The sequence below is a fragment of the Scyliorhinus torazame genome, chromosome 2 (genome assembly GCF_047496885.1).
Source record: "Scyliorhinus torazame isolate Kashiwa2021f chromosome 2, sScyTor2.1, whole genome shotgun sequence".
NCBI classification, from domain to species: Eukaryota; Metazoa; Chordata; class Chondrichthyes; order Carcharhiniformes; family Scyliorhinidae; genus Scyliorhinus; species Scyliorhinus torazame.
In genome coordinates, this window is record NC_092708.1 from 324,705,983 (window position 1) to 324,721,991 (window position 16,009).

Here is a 16,009-nt window from a genome sequence, read left to right on the forward strand (position 1 = left end):
CTTATTACAGCTCCACATAAGATTATTTCTCTTCTACTTGGTAGGATGCGAGAAGCTGCAAGAAAGGTTGAAGAAAAGCACTTTCCATATGCCACAAATTTGGAATATGTTGAGTTTCTCCCTGTGGAGTGGAGGTCGAAGCTGTGCCTGGATGGGGGTAATTAAATGTAAACAGGGGTACCATTTGGATAATGGCTTTTTGTTGATATCATTTGAATTTGAATATGATATCACTTATTCTCGTACGTCATTAAAATGGATAGTATTTAAACATAAACCTACTAATGTTATTAAATATGAGTTTACAAGAAAATAGAAAAGTTTTGCACGCACCTGCCAAGTTTTCTAAGCTTTCAAATTTCAAAGCTAATGAGAATTGAACCAAGAGGTCTGCGGCCACTTGGCTTTACATTGTCATTAAAGATTCTTCAGCATTACTTAAAGAAGTCAGGGGAAAAGTTCTAGGAATGCGCAGCTGATCTGGTAGAATCTGCAGAGAGAAACAGAGTTAAAGGCCCAGATTTTCATCATCCAGAGGTAATTAAAAGTGGTGCTCGTGACTTGAATCCGGGATTCCTGCTGCCAACAATTTTCTTTGGTGCAGGATAAGGGTGCGAGCAGCCCATACCCTGCAATCCCGACTTGACTGGCGCTATTGCGAGTGTAAGCATTTCCTACCCTGGATAATCTGGATTTGGGAATCTTTTGAAAGGTACGTTTAAACGTCCTTGCCATGCTCTTTCCATGCCCACTCACCCAGTATGCATTATGTACAGAATATATGAGCCATATAATAATGATGGCTAGTCCTGAATTCATAACAAACCCATCTGTTGAAGCAGATGTCTGACCATTTTGATGCCTTATTATGAATACTTGCCTGAGCTCAAAGACACTCAACTGGATTAGCTCAGCAGGGTTTTTTATTAAGTGCTGGCTTGACATCTTTGCGGTTATTGCAAGTTTATCTTTCTTTTGTCACTGTCTGTGTCTATTTGGATATGATTAAAAGATGTAAAGTGAGGAATAGCTCCTGTTAATGATAGTATGAATGGCCCTGCTTGACACTGTTAATGGGGTTGTAAGAACAGCAGTTTTTTTATTCAGCAGATTTCTAAGTGAATTCCCTTAGCATTTCAGAACTTGCCGTTGTTATTATATGGCTCATTGGTTCTTTACATTATGTATATTTGGTGAGGGTCAAAGGGCCTAACAGCTTTTAAAACAACTGGAGCAAAATTCTGAACAAACTAAGGCGGGCCTCCTAACCAGCCCACCTTAGCACTTGCCCACTTCCATTACCACGTCCGAACTATTTCCATGGTGAGCAAGTCAGACTCTATCCCATCCCCCCCTTTCAGGAGCAAAAATTCGGTTTTACAGGGCACTTTATATCGAGGCGGTTCTGTCAAGTCAAGAAATTTTCCAACTCCCAACTTCCCGCCTTGGTAGCAAAGATCGGCACTACGTTTCAGGCCGTAACCTTTCACTGGAATCTGAAATTTTAACTATCTTTCTCTTTGCACAAGCGCTGCGGTTTTTATTTTAGATTTTCACCATCCACAGTATTTTGCTCTGGTTGCAGGAAATTCCTGTTATTGTAGCTGTCATTTCTCTGTCAAACAACATCTACCACAAATAGATCAATTAGTCATCTTAGTGATGTTGGTATGCGCACAATAGGGAGCAAAACAATCACCGCACTCTTTTGTGGGGGCATTTGAAATCTATTATGTGATGTGCTTCGGGGTCTTTCTCCGACCTGTTGAGTTGCTATGTAAACATGAAGTCTGTCTTTTTTTATTTTAAGTTTTCCAATAATTGTTTTTAGTGATCTTATTTCTTTTAACTCTCACAGCCAAATCCTGGTCCACTCATCCTCCTCCTGACTCAAATTTCATCCAGTCTCCTATATCATCTGAATACAACTGTGCACTGTAATCCCACCATGCCAGCTCAAACCAAATCTTTGCAAATTGCCTAGTAAATTAGTGTAGTGCCCTTCAGTGGCACTGCTCTCAGTAAGAAAGTGAATGTGCTATTTTACACCCATATGAATATTAGATAATATAATGTGTAATATTGTCATGTGAGAGTACCTTTTAAGAAATGGGTGTTTAAGAAATGTACCTTTAAGAAATGGGTGTTTATCAGTGATGTCAGAGTATGGATGGAGTTTTAGGCTGTTTGCTGCAAGGTGTGTTTTAGTTTCGTTTTCAGTGTTGGAGCTGAAGCCAGAGAGAGCAGGTGTACTGTTGATCTCTCTGCCATGAAAAGACAATCTCTTGATCATTTGGTGAATTCAGAACTTAAATGTTTTCAGTAGTGACTTTAACCTGATGTGCTTCTGTTAAAGGTTATGTTTTTTGTAAGTCTTCTGGATGTTAAAAGGACAGCGTAAACATTACTTAGTGTTGTACTCTTTGGGGGTTATATTTGAATTAATGGTTGCTAAGATGTTTGTTTTAAAAAGGTTAACTTGAGTTCATAGAATAAACATTGTTTTGCTCTAAAAATACTTTTCCATTTCTGCTGTACCACACCTGTAGAGTGGGCCATGTGCTCCCCATACCACAATCTATTAAAAGTTGTGGGTCAGGTGAACTCCATGATACACTTTGGAGTTCTCTAAACCCTGGTCCATAACAATATATTCTGCTAAATTGCAGTTATGCCTAATTTGGCCTAATCCTTCAAGGTCACAAAGCCTAATTATAAGCAGGATGGAAGGTCATTTACTGTTGGATGCTTTATAAACTTCTACCTCTTGCTCAGCAGCAAGTTTGCAAGCAATCAAATTTGATTATTAGATTTGCAAGTAACGAATGAGAAAGAAGGAAACGATCAGAAAACATTCAGTAACATTTTATGAATTAGAAAGGGCTTGAATGCTGGGCATGCAATCTGATTAAATGTACCAATGCAAATCATATAACATGAAGAGTAGAAACCTAGTAAGAAGGAAGGGCGGATATACAGAAAAATGGAGAGAAAGGATGAAGGATTGGGAAACATGTAGCTGTAACAGGAGAAAGTGTGACAACTACCTAAGGAGAAAAAGAGGGAGATGGAACTGAAGATGGAAATTAAGATACAAACAATGAGGGAGAAAGACAGAGCTAGGGTTACAAGAAGATGGAGAAAAATGCACTTTTTAAAAAAAATCTTTTTACTGAAACAAAATGGTCAATCTTACGAAAATAACCCCAACACAATCCATCCCAACCCAGTTTTATACCGAGACTGCCCCCCTTCCCAGGTCTCCATCCCCCCCTCCCCCACAAAGACCGTAATACCTAATAGGCTGCCCAACTTTTTCTTCTCCCCCCCCCCCCCCCCCCAACCAGCCCAAAGCCTTAGGCGGCATCAGAGGCCCCTCGCTCTCTTACCCCTCCTTCCAGGCTATTAGCGAGGCGAAGGCAAAGACGTCTGCCTTCATCCCCGCCTGCAACACCGGCATGTCTGACACTCCAAAAATGGCCACCGGCGGGCATGGCACCAGCTTAACACCCAGAATCCCTCAAATCGTTTTAAAAAAGGAAACCTAAAAATCAATGAGCTTCAGTCAGGACCAGAACATGTGTGTGTGCTTCGCCGGCACCCTAGAGCACTGCTCACACCTGTCCTCCCCCCCCGAGAAGAACCCACTCTTGTGCGTCCTGCTCGTGCGCCCTGTGCACCACCTTAAACTGTATTAGATTTAACTTTGCACATGAGGAGGTGAAGTTAACCTATGAAGTGCCCCCCTCGAAGACCAAACCCAGCTTGTCCTCCCATTTCCTCTTTACTTCTTCCAGTGATGCCTGCTCCGTCACTAAATAAATGTGTGTGATCCTTCCCTTCGCTAGCTCATCCAAGAATAGGACCCTATCCATAAACGAGGGCGCCGGTACCAGAGGAAACAAAGAATCTCCTTACATAAAAAAACATGCACCTGAAAGTACATCTTCACCATCTGAACTCTTCCTCCAAGGTCAAAGGAAGGACATCCCACCCCCTCAAATCAGCCTTCAGCCCATCCACCAGACTGCCAAGTTAAGTCTATGGAGCGAGGCCCAATCATTTCCACATAGCGGAAACTAGCCCTTTCGGGATGATGCAGCAGCCTCCCCAGATCCGCTCCCCTCTCCGTAGAATTCACCTGAAAGCAGTCATTCTTGTCCAGATTTAGCTTATAACCTGAAAAGGATCCAAACTCTTAACACCTCCATTATCTCCCCCACATTGGAGGGTGGGTCCATGATGTATAATGCAAATCATCCGCATATATGGACACCTAGACTACCTCAGCGCAGTGGCTAGCAGCTGAATCGCTAGGGCAACAGCAACGGAGATGATGTGAACCACTGCCTTGTACACCTGTTCAGCTGAAAGTGCTCCGAGCATTAGTACGTACACTTGTAGTAGGGGTCCTATACAAAAGTTTAATCCACAATATAAATTTTGGCCCAATGCCAACCCACCCCAAAATCTCTGAGGTGCCCCCACTCAACCCTGTTGAATGCTTTTTCTGCATCCATCAAAATGATCACCTCTGGTTCAGTCACTGAGGAGGGCAACAACAACACATTCAACAACTCAACAATGTGATCCACCACCCGAGTCGCTAATCAGAACTATCTCCCAGGAGGCAGCCTGCTGTCTCAGCTGGTGAGTTAACAAACAGCAGGCCTCCCCCCGCCCAATACTCCTAGAATGTTCCTCGTGAGCGACACAGACGACTCACCGCCTTCCCTGTTGACAAGAACAACTCTAAATCCATCTGTAATTTCTTTCTCGCTGCCAAAAGCTCTGGTGTTGGGTCAATCGAGTATTGGTGTTCCACCTCAAGGATGGAATGCCTCTGCCTCTCCACTTTCCCAGATTTATCGCAATAACCTTAAGAAATGATCTCTCCCCTAATAACAGCCTTCAGTGCTTCCCAGATCGTGGAAGGCAAAACTGCTTCGTTCTTGTTAAACTTCACATACTCCCCAATAGCAGAGGATACACCCTCGCAAAATACCTTAGCAGTGAGCAACACCGTTGCCATCCTCCACGGAGGTCACTGAGAGTGCCCGGCTCCAACAACAAGCTCACATAATGTGGGACATGATCGGATATAATGATCACCGAGTACCCACCCCCACGACCCCAGGGAGGAAAGACCTACTCACCACTAAGAAATCAATCTGGGAGTAAACCCGATGGACATGAGAAAAGAAAGAAAATCCCTTATCGCTCGGATACCCATATCTCCACGGGACTGCGCGCCCCGCGCCCCCCCCCCCAAAATTCGTTCTATGAACGCCAGCAACTCCTTTGCCATCCCCGATACAGGACTTGGGGCTCGACCTATCCAGCCTAGGATCCAGAACACGATTGACGTCTGCCCCCAATTAACTGATATGTGTCGAGATCAGGAATAGACACCAGCACCTTCTTGATGAATAATGAATTTCGTGTCATCCCAATTTGGTGCATACATTTTGACCAAAGCCACCGGCTAACAACCATTAACAATTACGTAACTCCCTCCTGAGTCTGCTAAAATGTTAACCACAGATAAAGTCACTCTCTTGTTAATCAAGGCCATGGCACTTGTGTCCTAACATCATAACTCAAGTGATACACTTGCTCCACCCATACTTTTTGCTGCCTCGTTTGATCTCAGATTCTCAAATAGGTCTCCTATAAAAGAAAACCCATCAGCTTTCAAACTTTTCAGGTGGGCAAACACCCAGGACTTTTAACTGGACCATTTAACCCCCTCACATTCCATGTATCAAAGTATCAAACCAATTGGCAATGATTAAGTTCTTTGTTTTCATTTCTTGGCTCTGACAGGAAAAAGCTGCTAAACTAGCTATATTGTAACCAGTTCTTGTACTTGGATTGTTTTACAACTGAATATCCATATACATGAGTCAAGGGAAGGAAGTGAAAGAAAGATAGGTTTGCATCATGTACCAAAACAATTTTGAACAAATTAAATACTTTTGAAGTGTGACCACTGCTGTAAATTAGAAACTCTTGACAGCCAATTTGCACAAAGCAAGCTCTCAATCTAAAATAAGCAGATCATCTGTTTTCGATTGGAGTTGGCCAAGGAGGATTCACTGTTCGACTTCAAAATAGTGCCTTGGATCTTTTGCATCCAGCTGAGAGGGAAGACAGGGACTTCGTTTAACGCCTCATCCAAACTATGGCTCCTGTGATGGTGCAACACTCTTTAGTACGGCACTGGAGTGTCACTCTGGATTATATGCTCCAGTATCTGGAATGGGGTTTAAACCCACAATTTTCTGACCGAGGTGAGAATGCTATAATGCTGCCGAGGCTGATACCTGATACCTAAGAAGTCCTTGGTTTTCTGAGTTTGTGGACATTGTTTTTCATGTATTTTGATATTAGCAGCAATTTCTGTTAGCCCAAAAATAATTCTTAAAGCTGTGAGAAATAGTCAGTGCTACTTGAATAACAGTATACATGAAGAGGCATTCTACTCTAACGAACATGTTCTATTGTGCTACAAAAAATCATTGCTTTTTAATCATTAAAATAAATTTTAACCAATTTTGTTTCATATGGTTGCTGATGCCGCTGATGCCACACTTGCTCCAGCCTACCAAAAACAAGTGGTTAAAAGGGAACTGTCACCTTGAAAAAGCATAGTATCAGCTCCTCTTTTACCACAGTGGTAAATACTGCTGTAATACTGAGTTGTACATACCAGGAATTAGCAGTTCCATGTTTGTGCTGAGTAAGCTGATCTATGCTGAGGATATGTTGAAGGACCTAGAACTGGCATTGAAAGCTCTGGGGAAGGAAAGATAACATACAGTACAAGCTGCATTCCTGTCTGAAGCTAGATGAGAATAACACTTGGGTGTGCTGAAGAAAGGTCACTTCAGCAAGGTGCTGGAGGCAGTCAGTAGCACCACTGGGGACAGTATTCATACATGTTGTTTTAGATCTGTTGAATCAATGTTCAAGTCAAATGTTCGTGAAGATTTATTTTCAAATGTTGCCTTGCTGAATTAATGAAAATTGATCTTTTTCAACTTCTTATGTTTCTAGATACTGTTGAAACTATTACCCCAGATAAAGTACGTGGACTTAGAGACATGTTAAACAGCAGTGCAATGGACATAATGTACTACACTAGCCCCCTTTACAGAGATGAGGTGTGTCTATTGGTCCTCTTGTAAAAGTGGGCTTAACGATAATGTAGGATTTTGAGTTAAATTCTTTGCACACAATACTAAATTTCACTAGTTTTCACAAAAAGCTGCATTCTACGCACTACAAATGACTATGGGATATAGAATGCCACTTTATATTTTCCTGTAAATCTAATTGATATTGTATAGATATATGTCTTTATTTTTATTAACTATTTTTAAGATTGCAATTCATTTGAGTTATTTGAGCTATTGTAAATAACATAAAAATTCTGTGTTTGCTCAATTAGTACAGCAAACAAATATCAATTTGACTGCTTGAAAGTAAACAATCATGATGTATGACCTTTCTGCTGCTATCTTAATTGTCTGTCTTGCATTTTGTTTATATCTGACATAATTTCCACCCTTGCGGAATGTTGAGAGAAAAAGCATTCGGAAAATATAGAGAAATAAGGGAGAAGAATGTTGCAGCATGTGCAAATATTGAAAACCCAGTATCAGCGGCGGCACGGTGGTGCAGTGGTTAGCACTGCTGCCTCGAGGCCCTGAAGACCCGGGTTCGATCCCGGCCCCGGTTCACTGTCCGTGTAGAGTTTGCACATTCTCCCCGTGTCTGAGTGGGTCTTACCCCCACAATCCAAAAAGATGTGCAGGGTAGGAGGATTGGCGACGCTAAATTGCCACTTAATCGGAATACATTAATTGGGTAAGCTAAATCCACCTACCCTGAACAGCTTTGGGTTGTGGGGGTGAGACCCACGCAGACACTGAAAGAATATGCAAACTCTACACAGACAGTGACCTGGGGCCTGGATCGAACCTGCGTCCATAGCGTTGTGAAACAACAGTACTAACCAGTGCTGCCCCTACCCCTTGTATTTAATGCAGAATTCAGGCTTTCAAATCCAACTGATCCCCTGCCGCCATGATTCTTTTCCCCATGCCTTGTGCCTCAGGGTGAAAGGTTGACACGAACATTTGCAGCAGCTTCTGATCATTTCATTATTCTATACATGATGTACAAATAGATGATGTACAAATACATGACATTAACAAGCTAAACATGATTGTGTTGCAGCTTATTAAGACCAAATTGTTGACAGCAACTCTGGACCGAAAGTAGGCAATATGACCATTTTTATTCTTTGGAATGTCTACACCTTGGAGCTAAATATGCAAACAATAATCGAACCTCATTAAGAAATGGGATGACATTTTTAATCTGCCCATTGATCTCATTAGGATCAGGCTGCAAACTGTACACTGTGATAACCTGGGCAAGTAATTTTGAACTCTGTCACTATAGCATAGTGGTTAGCACGTCCATGCCTGCTACCACGTCCATGCCTGCTACCTGCAAGAGCAACTCAGCTATTGCCACTCCCACAGCCTTTCCTTGTATCCCTGCATATATTATCCCTTCATCCTTATCCAATTCCCTTTTGAAAACCACAATTGAATTTGCCAACTTGATTTGCGTGTGTATATATCTCTCCAGAATCATCCAAATGTAATTATATACAAATATACATGTGTATTCATCATGTGGCTATGATATTTTTAATCCAGCTCATGCAATAATGAAAGCTAGGTAGATCATTATATGTTTTTATATTTTTCTTTCTTCAGATTGTGAAAGGCCTTCAGCAGGAGTTAAATCGGTTATATGCGCTTTTCTGTTCTCGGAATCCAGATTTCGAAATCCATGGCGGGAAGGTTTCAATAGTAGCCCACTCGCTAGGCTGTGTCATCACATATGACATTATGACTGGATGGTATCCAGTGCGGTTTTATGACAAAATGGTGCAGGAGGAAGAAGAAATGCAAGAGAATTCTATGAGTTTTGAGGAGCGTGAGCTTCTAGATGATATTCTCAAAACTAAACAACGGTAAGGATTTTTACATGGTGTAAAGTTGAAATCTTGGTGCCTAACCTCTTTTTTTAAAATCAAAATTAGGTACATAAAGTTACTAAGCTTGCATGAAATGCAAAGCTGATGAGCCAATTCAGAATTTTGGCAAAGATGATTTTGAACTTTTGGTTTTATGTTGCAGTGTAGGAAAGGGGCTGTCTGTCTATGTTTGCTTAATCAGAATGCAGCAAAGATGATCAGTTTTCCAAAAAGCACATAGTCTATGGAAGGGACGAGAAGACCCTAGAACTCGATTGACTTGTATCTATTGCATGCTTTTTTTTCGTTGGCTTCGAACAGCATTGGTTTCTTCTGACTGCGAAGGGCTAAGAAAATATTTGATTGTCAAAGCCAGAATGTATACACATGAAGGCTGTATTGCTTGGGTGATGGTTTTGCAAATTTAAAAAAATAACTTAAAAGTGAATTTGGAATCAGCTGCTCAGAAAATCCTCCCAACTCTGCCCCCACACCTGATCTTGATCAGTTAGTTAGTAACTAGAGCGCATTAATTGAGGATTATCAAAACAATGAAATGGAGGGAGGAGATGGGGAGTTGTTAGAGTGTTTTGACACTGAGGATTGTTTGATATACAATACCCTACCAGAAGTACAAATGGAGGGAATAAAGCTTTTCAAACTGAGGTTGATAAATATTTCTACAACAAAAGAAGATGGTTGTGGTTGTTGGAATCCAATCATTTCAGCCCTCGGACATCACTACAGGTGTCCCTTAGGATAGACCCAACCATCTTCAGCTGCTTTATCAACAACCTTCCCTCCAAAGGTCAGAATTGGGAATGTCCTTTGATGCTTGCACAGTGTTCAGTACCATTCATAACTCCTCAGATACCGAAGCAGTCCGTGCTCACATGCAGCAGGACTTGGACAATATTCAAACCTGGGCTGATAAGTGGCAAGTAACGTGTACCACGCAAAGACCATTTCCCCATGACATTCAACAGCATTATCACTGCTAACTCCCAACCTTCAACAATTCTGGTGTTGCCATTCACCAGCACCTTGACTAGATCAACCATACAAGTGCTGTCGCAGGGGCGGTATGGTGGTGCAGTGGTTAGCACTGCTGCCTCACGGCGCCGAGGTCCCAGGTTCGATCCCGGCTCTGGGTCACTGTCCGTGTAGAGTTTGCACATTCTCCCCGTGTTTGCGTGGGTTTAGCCACACAACCAACAGATGAGCAGGGTAGGTGGATTGGCCACGCTAAATTGCCCCTCAATTGGAAAAAATGAATTGGGTACTCTAAATTTATTTTAAAAATAGATACACTCTATCAGCTCAGTAAGTCTGCAAAGGCTATGGGCCCTGAGAATATTCTGGCAATAGTACTGAAGACTTGTTCCAGAACTTGCTGCACCCCTAGCCAAGCTGTTCCAGTACAGCTGCAACACTGGCATCTACCTGGCAATGTGTACAATTGCCCAGGTGTGTCCTGTACACGAAACAGGACAAATCCAACCCAGCCAATTACCGGCCTCTCCGTCTACTCTCCATCATCAGCAAAGTGATGGAAGGAGTCAGCAACAATGCTATCAACCGGCACTTACTCAGCAATAACCTGCTCGTGGATGCTCAGTTTGGGTTCCGCCAGAGTCACTCAGTTCCTGATCTCATACAACCTTGGTTCAAACATGGACAAAAGAACAATGTTAGAGGTGAGGTGAGAGTGACTGCCCTTGACATCAAGGCAGCATTTGACCGGGTATGAAATCAAGGACCCTAGCTAAACTGGAGTCAATGGGAATCGGGGGAAACTCCGCTGGTTGGAGTTATACCTGGCACAAAGGAAGATGGTTGTGGTGGTTAGAGGTCAGTCATCTCTGCTCCAGGACATCACTGCAGGAGTTCCTCAGGATAGTGTCCTAGACCCAACCATCTTCAGCTGCTTCATCAATCACCTTCCTTCCATCAAAAGGTCAGAAGTGGGGATGTTTGCGGATGACTGCATAATGTTCAGCACAATTCGCAACTCCTCAGATATTGAACAGTGCATGTCCAAATGCAGCAAGACCTGGATAATATCCAGGCTTGGAAAGACAAGTGGCATGTTACATTCGAGGCACACAAGTGCCAGGCAATGACCATCACTTACAAGAGAGGATCTAACCACCGCCCCTTGACATTCAGTGGCATTACAATCGCTGAATCCTTCATAATTATCAATGGGTTACCATTGATCAGAAACTGAACTGGACTAGCCATATTAATATTTTGGTACCAGGGGAGGTCAAAGACTAGGAATGCTATGGTGAGTAACTCACCTCCTGACCTCCCCAAAGCCTGTCCACCATCTACAAGGCACAAGTCAGGAGTGCAATGGAATATTCTCCACTTGCCTGGATGAGTGCAGGTTCAACAACACTCAAGAAGCTTGACACCATCTAGGACAAAGCAGCCCACTTGATTGCTACCCCTTCCACAAACATTCAAACCCTCCACCATCGACGAACAGTGGCAGCCTTGGATACCATCTACAAGATGCATGACAGTAACTCACCAAGGTTCCTTAGACAGCACCTTCCAAATCCACGACCAGTACCATCTAGCAGGACAAGAGCAGCAGATACCTAGGAACCCACCAGCTGGAGGTTCGCCTCCATGTCACTCACCACCCTGTCCTGAAAATATATTGCCACTCCTTCACTGTCGCAGGGGCAACATCCTGGAACTCCCTCCCTAACAGCACAGAGGGCGTTCCTACACCTCAAAGACTGCAGCGGTTCAAGAAGGCAGCACACCTGAAGGGCAACTAGGGATGGGCAGTATGCTGGCCTAACCAGCAACACTCACATTCCATAAATGATTTTGCTTTTAAGTCTCCTTCGACAGTACCTTCCAAATCAATGACCAGTACCACCAAGAAGGACAAGAGCAGCAGATATATGGGAACATGACCACCTGCAAGTTTCCATTCAGGCCACACACTTGGAATTAATCGCTTTTCCTTCACTCACCAGATCAAAAACCTGGAACTCCATTCCCCAACAGCACAGTGGTGTGTCTGCACCACAAAGATTGCAGCGGTTAAAGAAGACTCATGACTCAAGACTCAATGGGCATTTGAGGATGGTCATCGAATGCTAGCCTTGTGCACTTTCATACCATGGACATTTTTTTTAAACAAGTAATTTGTGAAAGGATATGGAAAATGACACAATAAGAAGCGGATAGCTCCATAGAAAGCAAGTCCAGTTGCAAAACAGTAGTCTATGGTCTTGTGCGCTAAAATTCTGCGTGATCTGTCAAAGAAAAAGTGAAGAAAGTTACTCTTGTCATCATGGGTATTTCTATCTTTTTGAATTACAGCCCTCAGCAGTCCCCGTCTCTCGTACTTTGTTTCCATTCTTGTCTTTCTCTCTCCCATTATCTTCCTCCACCTTCATTTTCTTGACTTGTCTCCCCTGTCTAAATATTCGGAGACTTGCTTTGCCATCTGGAATTGTTATAGTTGGTTATATGTTAAAATAATTATCTAGTACTATGCCACAAATCTATAATAAGTAATGCAAAGTTGCACTTTATCTGATACTGGGGGAAAGGTACTCATTGCCACTTTTTCCCCCCCATTAGTTTCAATTGTTTGCCTCCTTTAGGTCTCTTTGCCATGTACCCGTCACTTGGCAACTGACATCCGATGCTTCTTCTAAATGGCGACTCCAGACCGTTGACAAGGTGATTGAAGTGTCCCAGAGTGATATGCTTTTTGATTTTTTTACTTGCTCTGCAAAGTTTATTTTCACGACAATATGACTTTGCTGTGTGGGCAGGTGGTTTTTGCAAACTTACCGCAGAGCGTGTCAGTCAGAGGTAGGAAGTCAGCAGTGATGTGTCTAGATTTTACCATGCAGTTGCCTAAAGATTAGGGTGGGTAGCAGTGTGTATATGTACGTGCGTGTCTATTTCAAAATAAATTTCAGACTATATTTGCCAGCCAACTCTTGATATCCATGTGAAAAGGATATCCAATTTTAACTATTCCTTGTGGCATAGCAATTGACAGCAAAGAACAAAAAATGCAGCTGAAGATTAGAGTTTCTTTTATAACATTTTTTTTGTGAAAAATATAAATGTTTTCAGTACATTTCTACCTAATAGGCATCCATTGATATTTACATTTCATTTTACAGATTAAAACAATTAGAGCATCAATTACTTCAAGTGAAAGCTTCAGCTCCATTCAGATTACCTGCTTTGAAATTTAAGGTGAGCACCGGTAGATTTATTAACCTGCAATTTAAAATTTGCATAACTCTCAAATTCGGTGAGATAGGACTTTTTGATTTTTATTGATTTTTCAAAAAAAGTCTAAATCTTGTAAGTTCGCTTGAGAATTTAGTTTTGGTGACTGGTGCAGAGTGTCTTTGTATTTTGGCAGTCTATGTTTTTTCATATTTTGTGTTTGGCCTGCAATGATTTTCCCTCGAGCATAACTTCAGCTCTGCTGAGTTTGACTTTAAAGTAGCAGTTAAGGCGAAGCATCTGTAAGCTATATGTTTCAGTTCCCCTGCCTAAAATAGTAGGCATAGCTACAGGTAATAAATCTTTAAAAGCTGCCAATTAAAAATAAGACAACATCCTTGGTGTTGACGGTTTTACACTATCTGATAACAGCTACTGACGTCAGCAACATCTGAATTGTTTTATTCTCTAGGTGCTCTCCATCTGCAACTAGAGCTTTACATAGATCATAGGCATTCATGGAATTATGGTACATTTATACTTCAGCTCTTGGTTGTGAGCCTGTTTCCAGTCAGCAACTAGAATAATATGCTAGGTTAAGAGGCAGCCTTGGGGAAGGTTTGGCTTGATATGCATGGGGAAAGAACAAAATGGATAGTCTCTGGGTGGGATTTTACAGCCTCATCCACTGTTAGAATCGTCCAGACAAGCCTGAAATCAATGGACTTTTGGCTGGTCCACCTAATCTCCCATGACGGATCCCGCCACTACAGGGATTGAAAATCCAGGCCTCTGTCTTATGATAAAGAAGACCATGAATTCCTTCCACTTATTAGGTAGTGCAACTCAATCATTGTAGCTGCTTCAAAAAGAAAACTGCTTTAGCTTCTTGGGATTATTTAAATTTGAGACTTGAACCAATGTTAAGTGTGCATATATTTAAAAAAATAGGAGTATCCATTCTAATGTTTAAAAAATTAGAATTTTCATTTTAGCCTAGAGTATTGGTGATCATTGTGATTATGATTTTCAGGATGTGAATTCCAAATTTTGAATTCCTAACAGATGCTTCAGCTTTTTGTTTTCTGTCATTTCTTTTTAATGCTATCTGTCAAAGCGAAAATAAATGTAATTTATTTCAGGTTGAAAATTTCTTCTGCATGGGTTCACCTCTAGCTGTTTTCCTAGCATTACGTGGCATACGTCCTCAAAATAGTGGTAATCAGGATCACATTCTACCGAAAAGTATCTGTGGCCGATTGTACAATATATTTCACCCAACTGACCCTGTGGTGAGTTCTTATTCTATATGTAATGCATCTTAACCATGTTTTCAGTCTCTTGAACTGTGAAATAATCATAGGAAATAGGAGCAGGAGTAGGCCATTCGGCCTCTCGATCCTGCTTTGCCATTCAACTAGATCATGCCCTATCTCAATGCCCTTTTCCTGCACTATCCCTATATCTTTAATATCTGGAAATCTATCAATCTCTTTTTTGAATGTACTCGAGAGGTAACTATGGGGGGATTTGATTGAGACATAAAATTATGAGGGGCATAGCTGGAGTAGGCGGGAAGAAACTTTTCCCCTTGGTGGAGGGATCAATGACCAGCGGGCATAGATTTAAGGTTAGAGGGGATGTGAGGAAAAACGTTTTCACCCAGAGGGTGGTAGTGGCATAGACCCTCATAAGATTTAAGAAGTAATTAGATGTGCACTTGCAATGCCAAGGCATACAACGCTATGGGACAAGTGCTGGAAATGGGATTAGAATAGTTAGGTGTGGTTATTTATCGGTGCAGACATGATGGATCAAAGGGCCTTTTTTATGCTGCAGACCACCATGACTACGACTGAACCTCGCGAGCCCTCTAGGGTAAGGAATTACAAGATTTCCCTCTGAGTGGAAAAATTCCTCTTCATCTCGGTGCTAAATTACCTACTTCGTATTCTGTACATCCTTCTTGCATCTATCTAATCGAGTCCTTAAAGAATTTTGTACATTTTGTTATGGGCCAGGGTTGAGAGAACCCCAAAGTGTATCATGGAGTTCACCTGACCCACAACTTTTAATAGATTGTGGGTATGGAGAGCACACGGGCCTACTTTACAGGTGTGATCCAACAGAGATCTACAGTACTTTTAAATTAAAACAATGTATATTTATGAAACCAGTTAACACTTTATAAACCCACTGTAAACATCGTAACAACTATCAACACCAATAAACCCCAAAAAAATACAGGACTCTATAAGTAACTCTTAATCTTCCCTTGCAACATCAACATCCATAAGACAAAAAAAAAACTTTTTACACAAGACATCAGGTTTAACTTCTCTACAGAAACAAATATTACTTTAAATCACCAAAGGATCTGGAGACAGTCTTTAGATTGCAGATTGAGAGACTATTACACCTTCTTGCTGTGACTGCAGCTATCCAGCTCTCAAAACGAAACTAAAACACACCCTGTAGCAGACAGCCCAAAGCGAAAGTAAATGCAGACAGACAGCCCAGCTCCCCACACACTCTGACATCACTATATCATCTGACAAACACCCATTTCTTAAAGCTACACCCACTACAGCTATTTTATAAATACCCATTTCTTAAAGGTACTCACATGACACCTCTCCCCAAGAAAAAATAAATAAACCATCAACCATCATTTTTCACCTTTTCACTTTCCTTTTAGAAATATGGACAGTGAATATACATTTCTTTTTC

The 16,009-nt window shown here is 41.7% G+C and overlaps 1 protein-coding gene across 3 annotated transcripts in view; it reads left to right on the forward strand.

Annotated features, from left to right (window-relative positions):
- The window catches only part of ddhd1b (DDHD domain containing 1b), a 120,001-nt gene that overhangs the window by 61,989 nt on the left and 42,003 nt on the right, over window positions 1-16,009 (forward strand). For all 3 annotated transcript variants that reach the window (XM_072489725.1, XM_072489722.1, XM_072489723.1), the window contains 5 exons: window positions 45-157; window positions 7,060-7,166; window positions 8,796-9,055; window positions 13,228-13,303; window positions 14,422-14,571. In XM_072489725.1, the coding sequence (XP_072345826.1) occupies window positions 45-157; window positions 7,060-7,166; window positions 8,796-9,055; window positions 13,228-13,303; window positions 14,422-14,571 (706 nt within the window). The remainder of the gene's footprint in view (window positions 1-44; window positions 158-7,059; window positions 7,167-8,795; window positions 9,056-13,227; window positions 13,304-14,421; window positions 14,572-16,009) is intronic.